This window comes from Gracilinanus agilis, chromosome 3 (genome assembly GCF_016433145.1).
Source record: "Gracilinanus agilis isolate LMUSP501 chromosome 3, AgileGrace, whole genome shotgun sequence".
Lineage (NCBI taxonomy): Eukaryota > Metazoa > Chordata > Mammalia > Didelphimorphia > Didelphidae > Gracilinanus > Gracilinanus agilis.
This window is the reverse complement of record NC_058132.1, coordinates 501,702,574-501,718,591: the sequence shown is the minus strand read 5'-3', so window position 1 is coordinate 501,718,591 and position 16,018 is coordinate 501,702,574. Positions and strand designations below refer to the sequence as shown.

The 16,018-nt window shown below is 38.7% G+C and overlaps 1 protein-coding gene and 1 non-coding gene across 2 annotated transcripts in view; one reads left to right on the top strand and one right to left on the bottom strand.

Moving 5' to 3' along the window:
- EDAR (ectodysplasin A receptor) overlaps nucleotides 1-16,018 on the top strand; it is a 107,362-nt gene that overhangs the window by 71,185 nt on the left and 20,159 nt on the right. Inside the window, exons 3-4 of the mRNA XM_044669321.1 lie at nucleotides 1,008-1,093; nucleotides 15,767-15,853. Coding sequence (XP_044525256.1) covers nucleotides 1,008-1,093; nucleotides 15,767-15,853 — 173 coding nt within the window. The remainder of the gene's footprint in view (nucleotides 1-1,007; nucleotides 1,094-15,766; nucleotides 15,854-16,018) is intronic.
- Nucleotides 13,534-13,635, bottom strand: LOC123243404. Its single transcript, XR_006505938.1, has one exon. It is a non-coding gene; the product is annotated as a U6 spliceosomal RNA (small nuclear RNA).

The following is a 16,018-nucleotide window of genomic DNA, read 5'->3' as shown; positions in this document are numbered from 1 at the left end:
GGAAGGAAGGAAGGAAGGAAGGAAGGAAGGAAGGAAGGAAGGAAGGAAGGAAGGAAGGAAGGAAGGAAGGAAGGAAGGAAGGAAGGAAGGGATGGCAAAGCATTTATTAAGCACTTACTGTGAGCTAAACATCACAAAAGGAAACAAAAATAGCAGGGGCAGATATCTCTGTCACTTGTTCTAGAGGGAATTGATCCCATAGCCATTTGCTCTGATTCTTGGGTCTGTCTTTTAAAGTTGGAAAGTCATAAGGGTATCACAGAGTGAGTGCCATTTTGGAATAAAGAATGCAAAAAGTTTTCTCCTCACACTATGATAAATTGAGCCTCTCCTTTAGCTCTATGTCATCTCCTTTCCACGTTCCAATCAAAGTTTTGCAGTTATATAGGTCTTTAAGACTAGAAACTATCCTCTGAGGAGGAAAAGGCTGAATTTAAAGTATAGGCTGAGCTGTATTTTATGTTACCTTAAAAAACCGACCCCTAGAGACCTACTTGAAACATCTGAGGAGCCGTCCTTCTAAATCCTGTTGCTATTACTGATGGCCCCGATAAACCAGGTTATCTTTCATCCAAAGGGCTCCTTCTTTCCAGGTTGAAACTGCAGCAACATTCAGTCCAGGGACCCTGAACATAGTAGGTGCTTCATAGAGGTTTATTATTAATGACAGTGACAATGGGAATCAGCTCAATCTATACAATGCCAAAGAAATCAAGCAGCAAATAGAATTTAAAGAGAAGATATTCATTCATAGGTGGGGAGAATTCAGTTCAGTTCAAAGAATGTTTATGTGCACTAGAATGGATAGAGAACTAAGGGATTGGTGGGGAAGAAAAAAGTTAAAAATAATAAGTCAAAACTGATAGGGTTATCAAATTGGCAATAAGGAACCTGTTAAATCATAATGATTTCATCTCTTACCATAACTGGTCACCTCTTATTTACTCATGACTTTATGCTCACTCACCTACATCATTTGTTTTACCTTGTCTTGTCCTTTGGCGCAGTTACTACATGCTGGAAAACAGACCGAGGAATATCTACGGAATGGTTTGCTACTCCTGCTTACTCGCACCCCCAAACACCAAAGAATGTAAGCTGCTCTTTTAGTTTCATTTTGCATCTTTAAATAAATTATAATAATAATAATATTAATAATGATGACAATGATGATAATAATCATAATACAAGCAAGAATCTTTTGCATTCTTTCCAAGAGAGATGACCCTAATGCATAATCAAGAAACAGCCTTAATTAACATAGGTCTTTTTTTCTAAAGTTTTAGGAATTGGGACATTTGAGGACCTGCGAAAAATTAGTCTACCTGGCCACTAATTACTAGGTCAGAATCTTAGAGTATTAGAATAAACAGAGAATAAAAGTTCACATCCTCTAATCCTCACATTTTCCAGAAGAAAAAATGCACTAGAAAGTTTTTCAAGACACAAAGCTTGAGAATGTCAGCAAGCCCTTGGGATAAACCTCTTCCTATTTTCTCTGAGGAAACAATCCAGATAAATTAGAACCATTGATATGCAGCTAAAAAGGATTTTTAGAGGACATCTAGTTCAACTACCTCTTTTTAGGGATGAGGAAAGTAAGGCCTAGAAATATGTTTTGCCTGGACAAATCATGTATCCTCTGTATTCTAAATCAGTGGTGTCAAATTCAAATAGAAATGAGGCCACTAAATCACACATAAAGATCTCTATAGGTCACATATTGATAGAAAAATACATATTAGCATTATCCATATTCTATTATCTTATTTATTGTCATAAATATTTCTCAATTACATTTTAATCTGGTTCCATGCCCAGGAGTGTAGTGGACCACACTTGATCTATGTACTTTATATCTCTGCTTTAAAGCAGTTCTATATAGCTATGAGTTACAGAAAAGGTTCTGACCTGCACTGATGGAGGAAGTTTCCTTGCCTGGAACTACCCTCTATCCATTAAATCACAGATTCAGTCTCTACCTTTATGGAACTGGCAACAAACTAAAGATCTGAGCTCCATGAACCAAACCAGCTTGGTGCAAAAAGGGTTGACCCCTTGGGTGATGAATTTTGGGAAGAAAATAGTAATTCACAAAGGCTTTATAAATTAATTAACAACTTAGTTTTATGTCCTCTTCAAGAAGAAAAATGAAGGCAACATGATGTATCCTTCCTACAAATCTTTTAGCACACAGTAAGATAAGACAAACTTTTACCATTCCTTTTCTCACAATATGTTGCCTTGTGATAGGAGAGAATAAGAAACAGATTTTTTGTTAAAAGTTTATTATTTGGGGGCAACGAGGTGGCTCGGTGAGGTTCAAATCTGGCCTTAAGACACTTTCCAGCTGTGTGACCCTGGACAAGTCACCTTTGCCTAATTCTTGCCACTCTTCTGCCTTAGAGCTAGTATACAGTATTAATTCTAAAATGGAAGGTAGGGATTTTTTAAATAGTTTATTTGTTTATTTTCAAGTAACAAATAATTTTAATCTGCTTCCCTTATAACCCTCCCAGTTGAGCAAATTAAAACAAACAAAAGACAAAGCCTTCATTAACTATGTGACTTCATTGGTCCAGCAAAACAAATTTCCACATTAGCCATGACTTTAATATCTTTCTGCATTTTCACTTTATTACCTCTCTTGGAGGAAGTGAGTGATATATTTCATTTTTCTTCCTTTGGACTCATGATTTATCACCGCAGTGATCAGGGTTCTAAGGTCTTGCAAAGTTATTTTTCTTTGTAATATTGTTATCACTGTGGAAACTGTTCTAATTCTGTTCACTTTGCTTTGTGTGCATTTCCCATTTTTCTCTAAAATTGTCCATTTCATCATTCCTTATGGCCCAATCATATTTCATTACATTCATATGATATAATTTATTCAGAAGTTCCCCAGGAGAAGGACATCTTCTTAGTTTCCAGTTTGGGGGTACCAAGAAAAGAGCTGTTATAAACATAAAGCTAAACACAGATCCTTTTCCTCTTTCTTTTATTTCTTTGGGATTTTTGGTTTAATAGTGGTAAGATGGCAACCTTCAGAAAAGAAAGAAGAGAAAAGGGGGGAATGTAGAAAAATATCTCCTCCTTCCGAGCTTCCGGGTTAAGATGGCGGCAGAGTAAAAAGCAGCGCTTAATCTCCTCCTTCCCCCTGCCTTCAATATTGTGAAGATCTACACCCAGCATTCTTCAGCAGCTCATAATGACTGTACTGGGTTGGGACAGGGAGTATCTCAAGAATGGTACAAAGCAACCTCCCTGTCCCTCTTGGCAGGTCTTCAAAAGCGTTAAAGTAGACAAACATGGTGCTGATGGATTTGCTTGCTTTTTCAATTTGAGAATGTCTACACCACAATATATAAATGGATATAAATATTAGGGGAAACATGGGCTTCCCAGTAGGTTATCATAATGACCCATAAGAAAGAACTGGCTACCACCACCAACCAAATGAGAAAGTCAATGGGACTTTGTCCTCAAATGGAAAAGTCAATCCAATTCAATCCCAAATAATTTAGCAATAAGTTCCTAATTTGATGGAATGGTAAAACACTAGCTCCCATTTTGAAAATAAATCTTACTATTTGGGAAAGAAGAAACATATTTTGTTTTCTTTCTAGAGGCTCATTTGCTTGAATTCTTTTCAAGCTTTCCTGAGTTTTGCACTTGTGTATCTTCAATACAGGTCCCAAGTGTTTGGTGTTACCCCTTGCAAAGAACAAGGGTTAGTTTCAGTAAGAATGTCATAGTGGAAAAAGGGGATAAATTCACTGAGTTCCAGGGAATTTAGACTTGTTCATTTGAATACACATGGATTGTGCCATGGAATGCCTGTAAATTTGACAGGCAAATCCTCCAGAGAGTGATGACACCAGACCTAATATTCAAAGCTTTTAAAACCTGTATAAGTTAAGTGTACAATAATATATTGTTATTAAGGACACAGTCCTGGAAGAAGATAGAGTAGCATGATTTATAGAAATCAATGAGCATTTATTAAGGACCTACTATGTGCTAGATACTGTGCTAGAAAGAACTTCATGCAGACCCAGTACTCCCACAACTAATTATGTGATCCTTGAACAAATTATTTTACCTCTCTAGTTACTCTAAATTTGGATTTAGAAAGGATTTGGAATAATTGGAGTTTCAGAGGGTAGCATGTAGCACCGAAAACTAAGCTTAAACAGGAACCAGAGTTCTGCCCCCTTCACTCTAAAACATGTTATGTGCAATTTTCAGTTGAAGTTGAAGTTACTGTTCTCTGCCTAACAATCAAATTACAAGTCTCCCTTTCAACATTAGATAGGCCTAAATCCATAGTTCTTTTCCTACCTAGGACTTTTTCTGAAGGATTAAGGATTCTCATAAGCACAACTATATGAAAAGTCTTAAAATAGTTTGCTTTAGCCATCTTCACTGAGATTTCAACTCTCTTTGTAGGTGAGTCCATTCAAATAAGCCTTAAGTGACATGGAAGGGTCCAAAGGTCTTTGTTATTCAAACCCACTGAAACTACCAAGAAGATCCTAAGAGTGCCAGAAAATTTGAGGAAAATAGCAAATGGATAGCTTATGACTGTCAATCTTTGAACACTACAGCCTCCAAAGAATTATAACTCAGCATCCCACATAGGTGTAGGTAGGAGGTGTGGGGAGGCTACAGTAGAAACCAAGTTGAGAAGCTAGTTTGGCTTATAGACCTCTATTTAAAAAGAGTCCTTTTCAAGAGGCTTGAAGCAAAATAGCAAAGATCCAGGTCCATCCCCTCTCCCTCCTTCCCTTACCTCATCTACATCTTTCCATGTCCAAGAAGATGCCATCCAATTGCCAAAGCCAGTCTAATCTAAACAACCCTTAATTTCTGTTTTATAAGATGTACGTGGTGGAAGAGTCTATATACAATTGTTATCCTGTCTCCTTCCCACTTGTGATATGTTTTCCTATCATGTGTTATGTATGTATATATCTACATATACAGGGTATCCTAAATCTTAATGCAATTTTAAGCTATTAAAGATATATATAATTATAACTATTTTATCTATTTATGAAATATATATTTATCTATATATGAAATATATATTTGTATATTAAATACATATTATCTATACATGTAATATGTTTATTTTTATATATGAAATATATATTTATTATTTATATTTTTTACATTTATCTTCCATCTTAGAATAAATACTATGCATTGGTTCTAAGGCAAAAGAACAATAAGGGTCAGGAAATGAATGTTAAGTGACTTTTCCAGGGTCATACAGCTAGGTAAGAGTTAGGCAATGAGGGTTGCGACTTGCCCAAAGTCACACACCTAGGAAGTATCTGATACCAGATTTGAACCAAGAACATCCTGTCTCTCCAGGCCTGGCTCTCTATCCACTGAGACACCAAGCTGCCCCCAGGTTAATATATGTGAAATGATAAATTATGTATAGTGGGCCCAACCCAACCACTGACAATTGTAGAATCTTTGACCCACTGTGTTTGCAATCTGAGCAGGTCACCACTCTTTAGGCATCCTGGTGCCCCCTTTTCCCTGCTCCTAGAGGCTTACGATGTTACTGCTAGATTTGGTGAGCACGCCTTGTTGTGTCCTGCAGCTAAAGAGCCTGGAATGTGTTTTTCTAGCTAAGTTAGAACCTCTAAGTAGAGAAGTTTACAGTGAAGAGCCTGATGTCCCCAACCTTTATGGCTGTGGTCCTAATGGGTCTTCTTATCCTCTCGTCTGCTAGTCTAGTCTAGCACATGTCTAGAGTGCTCATAACCCAAGTTCAGACCACCATACCTCTCTTCCCCATCATCCTGAGCCTGACAAGACAGACTATGGTCTACGTACATTCCCTGGTTTCTGCCTGAACCCTGTTTAAACCTCACGTCTACTCTAAGAGATGTCAGAATTTCAACCAAAGTTGAGGTTGCGGTTTGGTCACCAAGCGAACCTTAGAATGTTGTGGTGTGTTCGTAACCCCAAAGAGAATAAAAACTCTTCTTTTATGGAAGAGGAGGAGGAGCAGGAGGGGCAGGTGCTTGTCTCCTTTGGGGATTTTTCCCTGTTCCCCCAAAACTTTCAGGCATAATTAACAAAAGATCTAGAGAAACTGGCTCTTTTGGATTCATCTTGTACTGCAGGTGTATTCATTGGCACGCTCTTTAAAACCACATCCAAGGCCCGAAGTTGGCACTTTTGGACAAAATCTGCCCAATTATTCTCATTGATAATAGGCTTAGCACACATGTAAAAACTGTAACACCTACTTATAAAAATGTCTAAGATGCTGGTGTTCTGGGGCTAGGGAGGAGCTACAAGGACACATGGTCCATAGCAATAGGAAGGATATTAACATCCCATTCTAGCAAAAGGGGACAAGTGAGGAGGGGGTTCTAGTTGGACAGTTCCCATCTGCCAAGGAGGATGCTGTGTAAAACCCACAGGTGCATCACAGAAGGCATGATTTGAGAACATCCATAGCCTTTCTTTTCTTTCTTTGTGCTCTCATTGAATCCTATAAAAAGTCTGGTCTCAGGGCAGTTATAGGGCTTAGCGGATAGAGAGCCAGGAGATCCTGGGTTCAAATTATGACCTTGGACACTTCTTAGCTGTATCACCCTGAGCAAGTCACTTAACCCCAATTGCCTAGCCCTTGCTACTCTTCTACCTTGGAGCCAATACACGATATTGATTCTAAAACAGAATATAAGGATTGTTGTTTCTTTGTTTAATGTCTGGTTTACCATCAACCAGTTCTTCATTTGCAAACTGTGCTATCACTAAAAATAAAAGAACCATATAGGAATAGGACTTGGGCATGCTTGGCAGTCTGAGGTCACAGAGTTGGCAAAAGGAGAAACAGAAGCTGAGGTGAACTCACTAATTCTACAAAATTAACTCATCTTCTGTACAGTATGTTATCCATACCTTCTCTAGGATCCAAACGATAGAGGAACACATTGGGCTAAGGGCTAAAAAAATGTTTTCCAGAAGATCTCACCCAGAGTCAGACCATCACAGATAATCAGGCATCTGTGTGTCTTTCCAGCTTCAAGAGGGAGGGAATAGCAACAAATGTCTTCAGACATGCTGCCTCATCCTCTGGTGTGTTACAACCTTCATGGTCTGCTCCATGGGACTCTTTAGACACAAATATACAGTGAGGGAGTTTGGGAGGAAATACTACTTTGGTCATGTAGGGTTGTTTCTCTGAAGCCTTTCTTAGCAAGAGGTTCCGGTCCCTCTTTCCTCTCTCCATTTCCAACTCTGAATATGCTTCAGGGAACAAGCAAATAAATTCTGTCTTTAAGAACCAATAGAGATCAATACTATAGAAGACATGCTTTCAGTACTTCAACACTTCTGTGGTCTCACTGATACTCCATGGTACAGATACTCCAGTGACACAGATCATTCTTTCTCAACCTATGAGATTCTTGTCCTTGTCTTTTCAAAGAGCTTTTAGACACTTTACTTGTTAAGAAAAAGGTCTTCCTAGAATTCTAGATCCTAGAGAATCTCCCACATCTACTAGAGTTCTCCTTTTAGATATTTTCACATTTCTTGACTACCCGTGAAACATGCAAGCTATCCATTTACTATCTCTTGCTCTCTTCATATGACCAAATGACTTCCTTTTCTAGCCATTCATTTCTTCAATGCTGCTCCCGATAAGCAAGTCATCTTGACATGCCACAGACTACTCATGCCACCAGGCAACAGAGAAACAGAACAAAGAAAAGCTCAAATACATGAAATATATTGGATAGCTCAGGCGTCAGGATGGATGGATGGATGGATGGATGGATGTCTGAATGAATGAATGAATAAAAAATATTTGTTGCTTACCTTATGTAAAGCACAGAAATATTGGAGATATGAATGGAAAAGCAAAACAGTCCCTTTTCTTAGAGTTCTTGTTTTCTAATAGAGAGAGAAATAAGAGGTTTCAACTGTAAGTTAGATGGGAAGACTCAGTGGTACTTACAGGGCACCAGAAAATGTAAAATTATTAATCATGAAAGGGGCAAAGGAGAGAAAAGGGGATAAGAGCACCCCCCATGTCAACTAATTAGAAAAAAATTATTATTGTCCCCAGCAAATTTGAAAATAAGCACAATATCCAAAACTCGCTATTGATTGAGTTTGTGTCAGCCTGATGTCTTCTTAGAAAAGTATGTTGGTTTTAAATGAATTCTCTACTACTCATTCATCTCTACATGGCATGAATGATTCATCTCCATGGGCAATTAACCATTCGTTAGGCCATTATACTTTGTTTTTAGTTCAATCAGATCCAATCCTAAGGTCATTCTTCAGAGGATTAAGTCCTTTAACATTCTCCTGGATCACTAGCTATGTGTTTGAGAAAAGGCAATGTGATACAGTGGATAGAACACTGAACTTGAAGTCAGGAAAACCTGGATTCAAATCCTATCTGAGCAAGTCACTTAACCTGTTTGCCTCAGTTTCCTCATTTATAAAATTGGGATGATAATAGCACCTACCACACAGGGTTGTTGTGAGGAGGAAATGAAATAATAATTGTAAAGCATTAGCACAGTGCCTGTCACATAGTAAATACTATATAAATGTTAGCTATTGTTATTTTGTTGTTATTGTTGTTAGCAGTACTTCAGTTTTCTCCTCTGTAAAATGGGGGCATGGGACTTGGATTCAGTGACCTCTTAGGGTCTTCCTCTCTCTCTGAATCTATGATCCTATGAAATCTGTTGAATAGGTAAGTTCCCTACCTACCTTTAACAAGCCTGGAAAGGAATGTTTCAAAGATACTCATTCTCTGACCAATCTCAGAATTTGACAAAGCAAAGCTAGCCCTCGGATCATAAATGTACAATCCATAGACAGTGCATAAATACAAAGCCCTTCTAGCTCCATAGGACCCATTAGACTTTGTGTTCCTCTGGTGTCACCTTCAAAGCTCCAGGGCCACTTCCACAATGTGACGAGGTACTAGATAAGGAATTTAGTGATGGTCCAAAAACAAAAATCAACAACCCTAAAAGAGTTTGGGATGAATGATACCCAGAGAATATCACTTTTTTCTCCATTGGATGAAATGCAGTTAGAAGAAAGTGGAAGTTGGAAGAAGCTAGGTGGCTCAGGGGATAATAGGCTAGGCCTAGAGATAGGAGGTCCTGGGTTCATATCTGACCTCAGATACATCCTGGCTATCCTTGGAAAGTCACTTAACCCCAGCAGCCTTGCCCTTACCACTTTTCTGTCTTGGCACCAATATTTAGTAATGGTTAAAAAGAAAAAAGGAAAAGAATGCAGTTGGATGGGCAGGATCCCTTTTCATACTAAAACATATACCATCTTATATATTTCTAAATTATATTAATATATGTATATTATAATTATATCTGTATATATTATAATATTATAATAATCCTTATATTATAATCATAAATAGACTACATATTTCATTTCTTATATGTGGGCTTTTCCTTTACCTTATCCAGTGGCTCCGTATTTTCCATACCCCCTTCACTGTCTTTCATTCATCAAGATACAGACTAATGAGTGGATAAAACTTCATCCATGAAATACACTGAAAATATATATATATATGTATATATATATATATCCTATAGCATTATTATAGAAGAAACCTCAAAGGCCAATGAGTTCAAAACCTTCATTTCACAGAAAAGGAAACTAAGGCACATGATGGGTTAAGTGACTTGTCTACAGTCATATAACTAGTAAGTGATGAAGGATCCTTTGATTTATGACTCATAAGATCATAGATCCAGAGCTGGAAGGGATGTCAAAGACTATTGAGTCTAAATGCCTCATTTTAAAGATGAGGAAACTGAGGCAGGGGGAGATTGAGTGATTTGTCTAAGGTCGCACAGCTAGTAGGTGACAGAGGGTCCCTTGATCTATGACTCATAGGATCATCGCTCTAGCATTTTAAAGAATGGCACCCTAGTCTAACAGATAAGAAAACTGAGGCCCCAAGGAGGTTAAGTAATTTACACAAGATCACACAAAGGAATAGGCATCAGAGGTAGGATCTGAACCCATTCTCAGACTCTGAGTCCTCAGATTCAGTTCTTTCTAAACCATTTCTTCTGCCTGTTTTTTTAAATTTTCATTACATCCTAAATTGTTTAAAATCCATCACTTTCTTTTCATTTTTTTCACTTTCTTTTTAATCCCTTCCTCAGACCATCATGCTCTTTCATTTTTAAACTACATATATAAGTATTTGAGAAAACCATTCTAACATATTTTCCTTTAGAGTTGCCTCTTTCCTCTCTATCCCTGACCTCTTCTACTGTGAGGCTAATTCCGTTCCTGGCTGCTTAGCTACCATAAAAGAGACCATTTATGTGGAAATAGCTCTCAGTCCTTTCCTCAGCTGCCTATGGAAGAAGGCAAGGGTTTAGGTACCATTCAATTCCTCTCCTTTGGACCAGGAAGCCATTCTCAACACCTCTTTCCCACATCACGCTGGTTAAAATGCTTTGGGGAGCACCTAACCCCATTCCAAGGACTTGTAGAAGATTTCTTAAAGTATTAACACTATGCTGGATGGAAGGATGGAGAACACAGAGTACGGGAAAGGAGGCAGACTTAGACGGTCAGGATGGGAGGAGTAGCTTACTTAATTCAAGGTCAGAAGATTAGAAATATCATTCAGATAAATGAATAAAAGGTAAAAGACCTTTCCTGTTACATTCCTTCCTGCAATCAAACCATTTGCACTCTCCCACTCATCATTCTGTCTTCCACCCAGAAGGCAACATTTTCTTCTTTAGAACTTCAGGATAAATGAACCATTGGGCTGTGTCTGATGTTGCAACTGAGGCCAAAGAGCAGAGCAGGAATTGTTCAATTAGCATAAGCCAGAGTTCTGCTAAAGGAAAGGGAAAGGGGGAAAAAATGCGGATCCAATTGGGGAGCTGGCAAGCCCCAGCCTGTCACTTAATCCAAAGGGCAGACAAAGCTGCATCTAGGCTATTCTGTTTGGTTTGGGCTAAGAAAAACTATTGTTGACTTGTTGCAGCCTGCAGGAATTGTTTGGCATCATAATTGTTTAATCAACTTTTGCCAGAGGACGCTAAGAAATTTCATACATTTGATAAACTGTGTAGGCCCAGACCACAAGCCTGGACTTCTTAATGGTCCTCTTCGGAGCCTATCTCAGCCTCACCTGGAAAGCCATGGCCAGAAAGAAATGAGGAGATGGAAAGAGAGGACCCCTTTCTATACTGCCCAGGGCCCTGAAGGCCTTTCTTATGATCCCGTCATTATCTAACCAAAACATTAGTAGATAGATTTTTAATGGCCTCTTTGCTTTGAAAAGAAAGTTTGGGCATGGCTGAAGCTAGGTCTTAGTATTGCTTTTTTTTTCTTAAATGGTATCTGTTAAACTTTGATAGGGTGTAGTCTAATGCTACACAAATGTGGCACGAAACACAACACTCATATTCCTTGGACAGCACATTTACTAAATTTAGATTTGTAAGCAGAGGGCCCAGGTTCAAATATAAACTCTCTCACTCACCACCATGTGTAGCCTCAGTCAAGTCATTTAATCTCCCTACATCTCAGTTTCCTTATCTGCAAATGAGGTAGTTAAATTAGGTAGCCTCTAAAGTCCCTTCTAAATCTATAATCCTTTGAACTGTTTTAAAATGAACAAGGGGCAGTTGATGGTACAGTGGCTAGAGTGCCAGGTCTAAAGTCAAAAAGGCCCATCACAAGGGTAGCTAGGTGGCTCAGTGGATAGAATGCTAGGTCTAGAATCAAGAGAACCTGGGTTTAAATCTAAACTCAGATGCTTCCTAATAGTGTGATCTTGGAGAAGTCACTTAACCCCAATTTTCTAGCCCTTACCACTCTTCTGCCTTGGAACCAACACTTGTATGAATTCTAAAACAGAAGAGAAAGAAAAAGAAAGAGAGAGAGAGAGAGAGAGAGAGAGAGAGAGAGAGAGAGAGAGAGAGAGAGAGAGAGAGAGAGAGAGAGAAAGAGAAAGAGAGAGAGAGAGAGGAAGGAAGGAAGGAAGTAAGGAAGGAAGGAAGGAAGGAAGGAAGGAAGGAAGGAAGGAAGGAAGGAAGGAAGGCAGACTCACCTCGGTGTAGATATTAGGTCAGACCCCTCCTTACAACAAACAGAATCCCCCAAAGTTAGCTAAATTCCTCGAGGCAAGAATAGAGCCATGATTCATAGGATAACTGGCTTTCTAAACTTAATCCATTACAAGCCAGCTGAAATCTGAACGAAGTTCAAAGATAGAGACCCATGACTAATGCAGTTACAGGTCACTATCAATTAACTGTAAACAGGATCAATAAGAAAATAATACAAAATTGATTTTGATCATTTCACCATTCTCTGGTGGAGAACCAATAAAATGGCTCAAAGTCAAGAATAAGAGAGGAAAAGGGGGAAAAGTTAAAAATGAAACTGAGAAACAATAAGAGTTGACAATAGGGTCATTAGTGTCAGATTAGAAGACTTTTTGCAAAGGAAATTCATAGAACTGAGCTAGGGCAAGCCTCCATGATGGATCCCTTGGCTCCAACGAGCCTCCAAGGAGAAGAGTAGCTAGCCAGAACATTTAAGAAAATTCCTCAGCTGATAGTGTATGGTGTAAAGGGGCAAAGAACAGGAATCTCTGAAGAATCTATGGACCCTAGAACAGGCCCTAGAGACAAGTATTAAGCCTACATAAATCTTTCAAAAGCTCTTTTTCATTTGGTTTTGAAAGGGGCCTGCTTTAATAAATGACTCTGTTTGGGAGTTTTCTAAAATTCAAATCTGGGTCTGGATTTAATAGATGACAAAGTAGGAAAACATATCCCTTCCCTTGACATTCTGAGCAAGTTTGATTCTCTCATTCTTTTTTAAATCCCCATATTTAGAAGGAAAGTCCTTTGAAACTCATTTTGGTTGCAAAGTTATTAGCTTGAAAGTGCATATATCATCTTCTTGATAGAGCACTGTTTCATGCTATGCAATGTTTCATAACATTAAGGTTCGTTATTTAAAGAGCATGTATATTTTGCTTCTTAGCAGGCTGTATGACATTTTTCATATACTAGCAGACAGTTTAATTTCCTGTCTAACCTGAGTGATGGGCTAGGGCCTGAGAGACTTTATGGTACTTAGCAGAACAGCAGAATATTATAGCATTTGCCATTTTTCAGTTGTGACACAGACCTGCCCAAATAAGTCAGCCTGCCGCTCCTTTGCCTACTCCTCTTAAAACATTCTGTACAGTTTGTATTTGTGCTAAAAGCTGCTATTATTCACGATGGTCTGACATCACCTCCCCAAACATGCCAGCCTTTGTGCCTTCTAGACAGGTGAACTGAGCAGACATTTTTCTCTATGGTTTTTCTAGATCCAGAATAAGGGTCCCTAGCCTGTGATCCCTAAACCACTAAGGGCTCCTGGGGCTGGGGAAAAAATTGTTTTGTTGTTGTTTTCATTATCAACTAACTGAAATTTAGCATTTCCTTCAACTATTTAGCAAGTTGGTTTTTTTAAAATAGGGAACACTTCGTGAATTTCCATACCCTTACACAGGACATGCTCATCTTTTCTGTATTGTTTCAATTTTAGTAAATGTGCTGGTGAACCAAGCACTATTTAACAACATTTTTCTGAGAAGGGGTCCATAGACTTCATCAGTCTGCCATAGAGGTCCATGACTCAAAAAAAGGTGAAGAAACTTGGGCCCAAAGTAATTATCTGAAAGTTGCTTTATCTCCTTCAACAACCCCCTAAAGATTTCTGTGCTGCTTTTTAAAAGATGATTTCAGGGTTATTAGGGAGAAGAAAGGGAACAATGTCTACATTTTCACCAAGGTATTGTAATATTCAATATTAAAAGAGATTTCCCCATTCCAGAATCTTGTTTCTCTGGGAAGTGTTTGTTGCATGAGAAAATCAATCCATCAATAAACATTTATTAAGGGCTTACTAAGACACTATGTTAGGCACTGGAAGATGAATAAAACCAAGACTGTTTCTCCTAAATTGGGCTAGAAGGAAGAAGGAAGGAAAGAGGAAAGAGGGAAAGATAGGAAGGAAGAAGAGAGGGAGAGAAGGAGTAAACAACTATTTTATTAAGCACCTACTAAGTACTAAGCACTTTACAAATAGCTCATTTCATCCTCACAACCCTGGGAGTTAGGTGTTTCTTTGGCATTTACTTTACAGTTGAGGAAACTGAAGGAAACAGAGGTTAAGTAACTTACCCAGAGTCAAATGGCCAATAAGTGTCTGAGGTCAAATTTGAACTCATCTTTCTGATTCCAGACTTAGTGCTCTATCTACTGTGTGCCACTTAACTGTCCCAACATAGATATAGAGGTAGAGATATTTATTCGTGTGTGTGTGTGTGTGTGTGTGTGTGTGTGTGTGTGTGTGTGTGTGTGTGTGTAAGATATATTGGGATACTGACAGATCAAGAAAAAAAGAGAAATTCTTATTTAAGAATTGGTTAAAGGAAATTAATTGCCTGGATCTGTTTGGCCCCAGAGTGCCCTCGTCCCCACCCAGGAGTAGGTAGAATGGGTAGAAGTTACAAGAAGTCAATTTGGGTTTGATGTCTGGAAAAATTTCCCAACAATTAGAACTGTTTAAAAGGTAAAATGTTGGCTCAATTGATAAAGTGCCAGTCCTGGAGGCAGGAGGTCCTGGTTCAAATCTGGCCTCAGACACTTCCTAGCTGTGTGACTTTAGACAAGTCATTTAATCCCCATTGCCTAGCCTTTACCATTTCTTCTGCCTTGGAATGGATACTCAATATTGATTCTAGAAGGTAAGGATTAGGGGAAAAATTGAAATAGGTTACCTTGAAAGGAGGTAGGTTCCCCCTTACTGGAACTTTTCAAACAGAAAACACTTTGGGGGAATTTTACAGCAGAGATTCCTTTCCTATATGGGTTGTACTAGATCCCTGAAGTCTCTTCCAAATCTCAAATTGTGGGATACCATGATTTATCAAAGTGGGGTGATTTTAACCTTCATTCATAGCCTGCTTTTCCATGTCCCAGTCACACAGACTGTAATGTAAACCAAGAAAGAAAAAAGCAGAAAAAGAAAGAAGTTTAAAGAGACACAGGTATTTTTATTGATCGTAACAACCAAAGGACAAACCCCCCCAAAAAAATAAAATACCATTGTTTGTCCAGTCCTTGCCTTTACTTTGGTAGATCTGTCCATATCAATTTTTTCAAAGAACAAAATTCCCAGTCTTCCATCTTACTATAGTATCCATTTCCATTCCCCTCCTCACCCCAACCCTCTTCACCCCCATTAGAGGGGTGTTCCATAAATCATTTTTCTGTAGAACTACAAAATACATTTTAGCTCTAAGCGACTGAATTAGTCACTTGTCACTACACGGGAACCAGGCCAAAGCCTTCTGTTAGCTCTACAATATAACAATTGTTTACAGATTTTAAAATGCTTTATCAACATTCATTGGAAAAGTTCCTTCCTGGGGTTTGTGAAAGCCCCCAAAAAGCTGGGGTTTGGTTTTAGGAGAAGGTTAGTTGTTTGAGTTTTGTTTGGTTGTTTGGTTGGTTAAAAAAAAAAAAAAGCAACCAAAGTTGTGAAATCTCCTTTAGAGCAGATGACATTCCAAAAAACTGAAGTTCCCCTGGCCTCACCCCTGCATTGCAGTATCTCCTTTGCTCAATCACTCAAGAGTGGGATCCTTCCCAAGAGAACTTCAGAGGAACTTATGGCAACTTTGTTCCCCTCACAGGTGTGGGAGCCACCTCTGGAGTTTCCGCCAGTCTCCCAGGTACCTCTGGCACCAGCACCAGCTCTCCTTTCCAGCATGCCCATAAAGGTAAGGAAAGTGCTTGGGTATTGATCTTCTGGATTTAACATCCTCAGAAATCTGGGGTAGGTTGGATGAAAGTTAAGAGGAAGAGAGGAAATAATTATTAGTAATGCTCCTGAAGAGTTTTCCCCACCTCAAATCACTTTTCTAACATGAGTTAATCCACTAAGC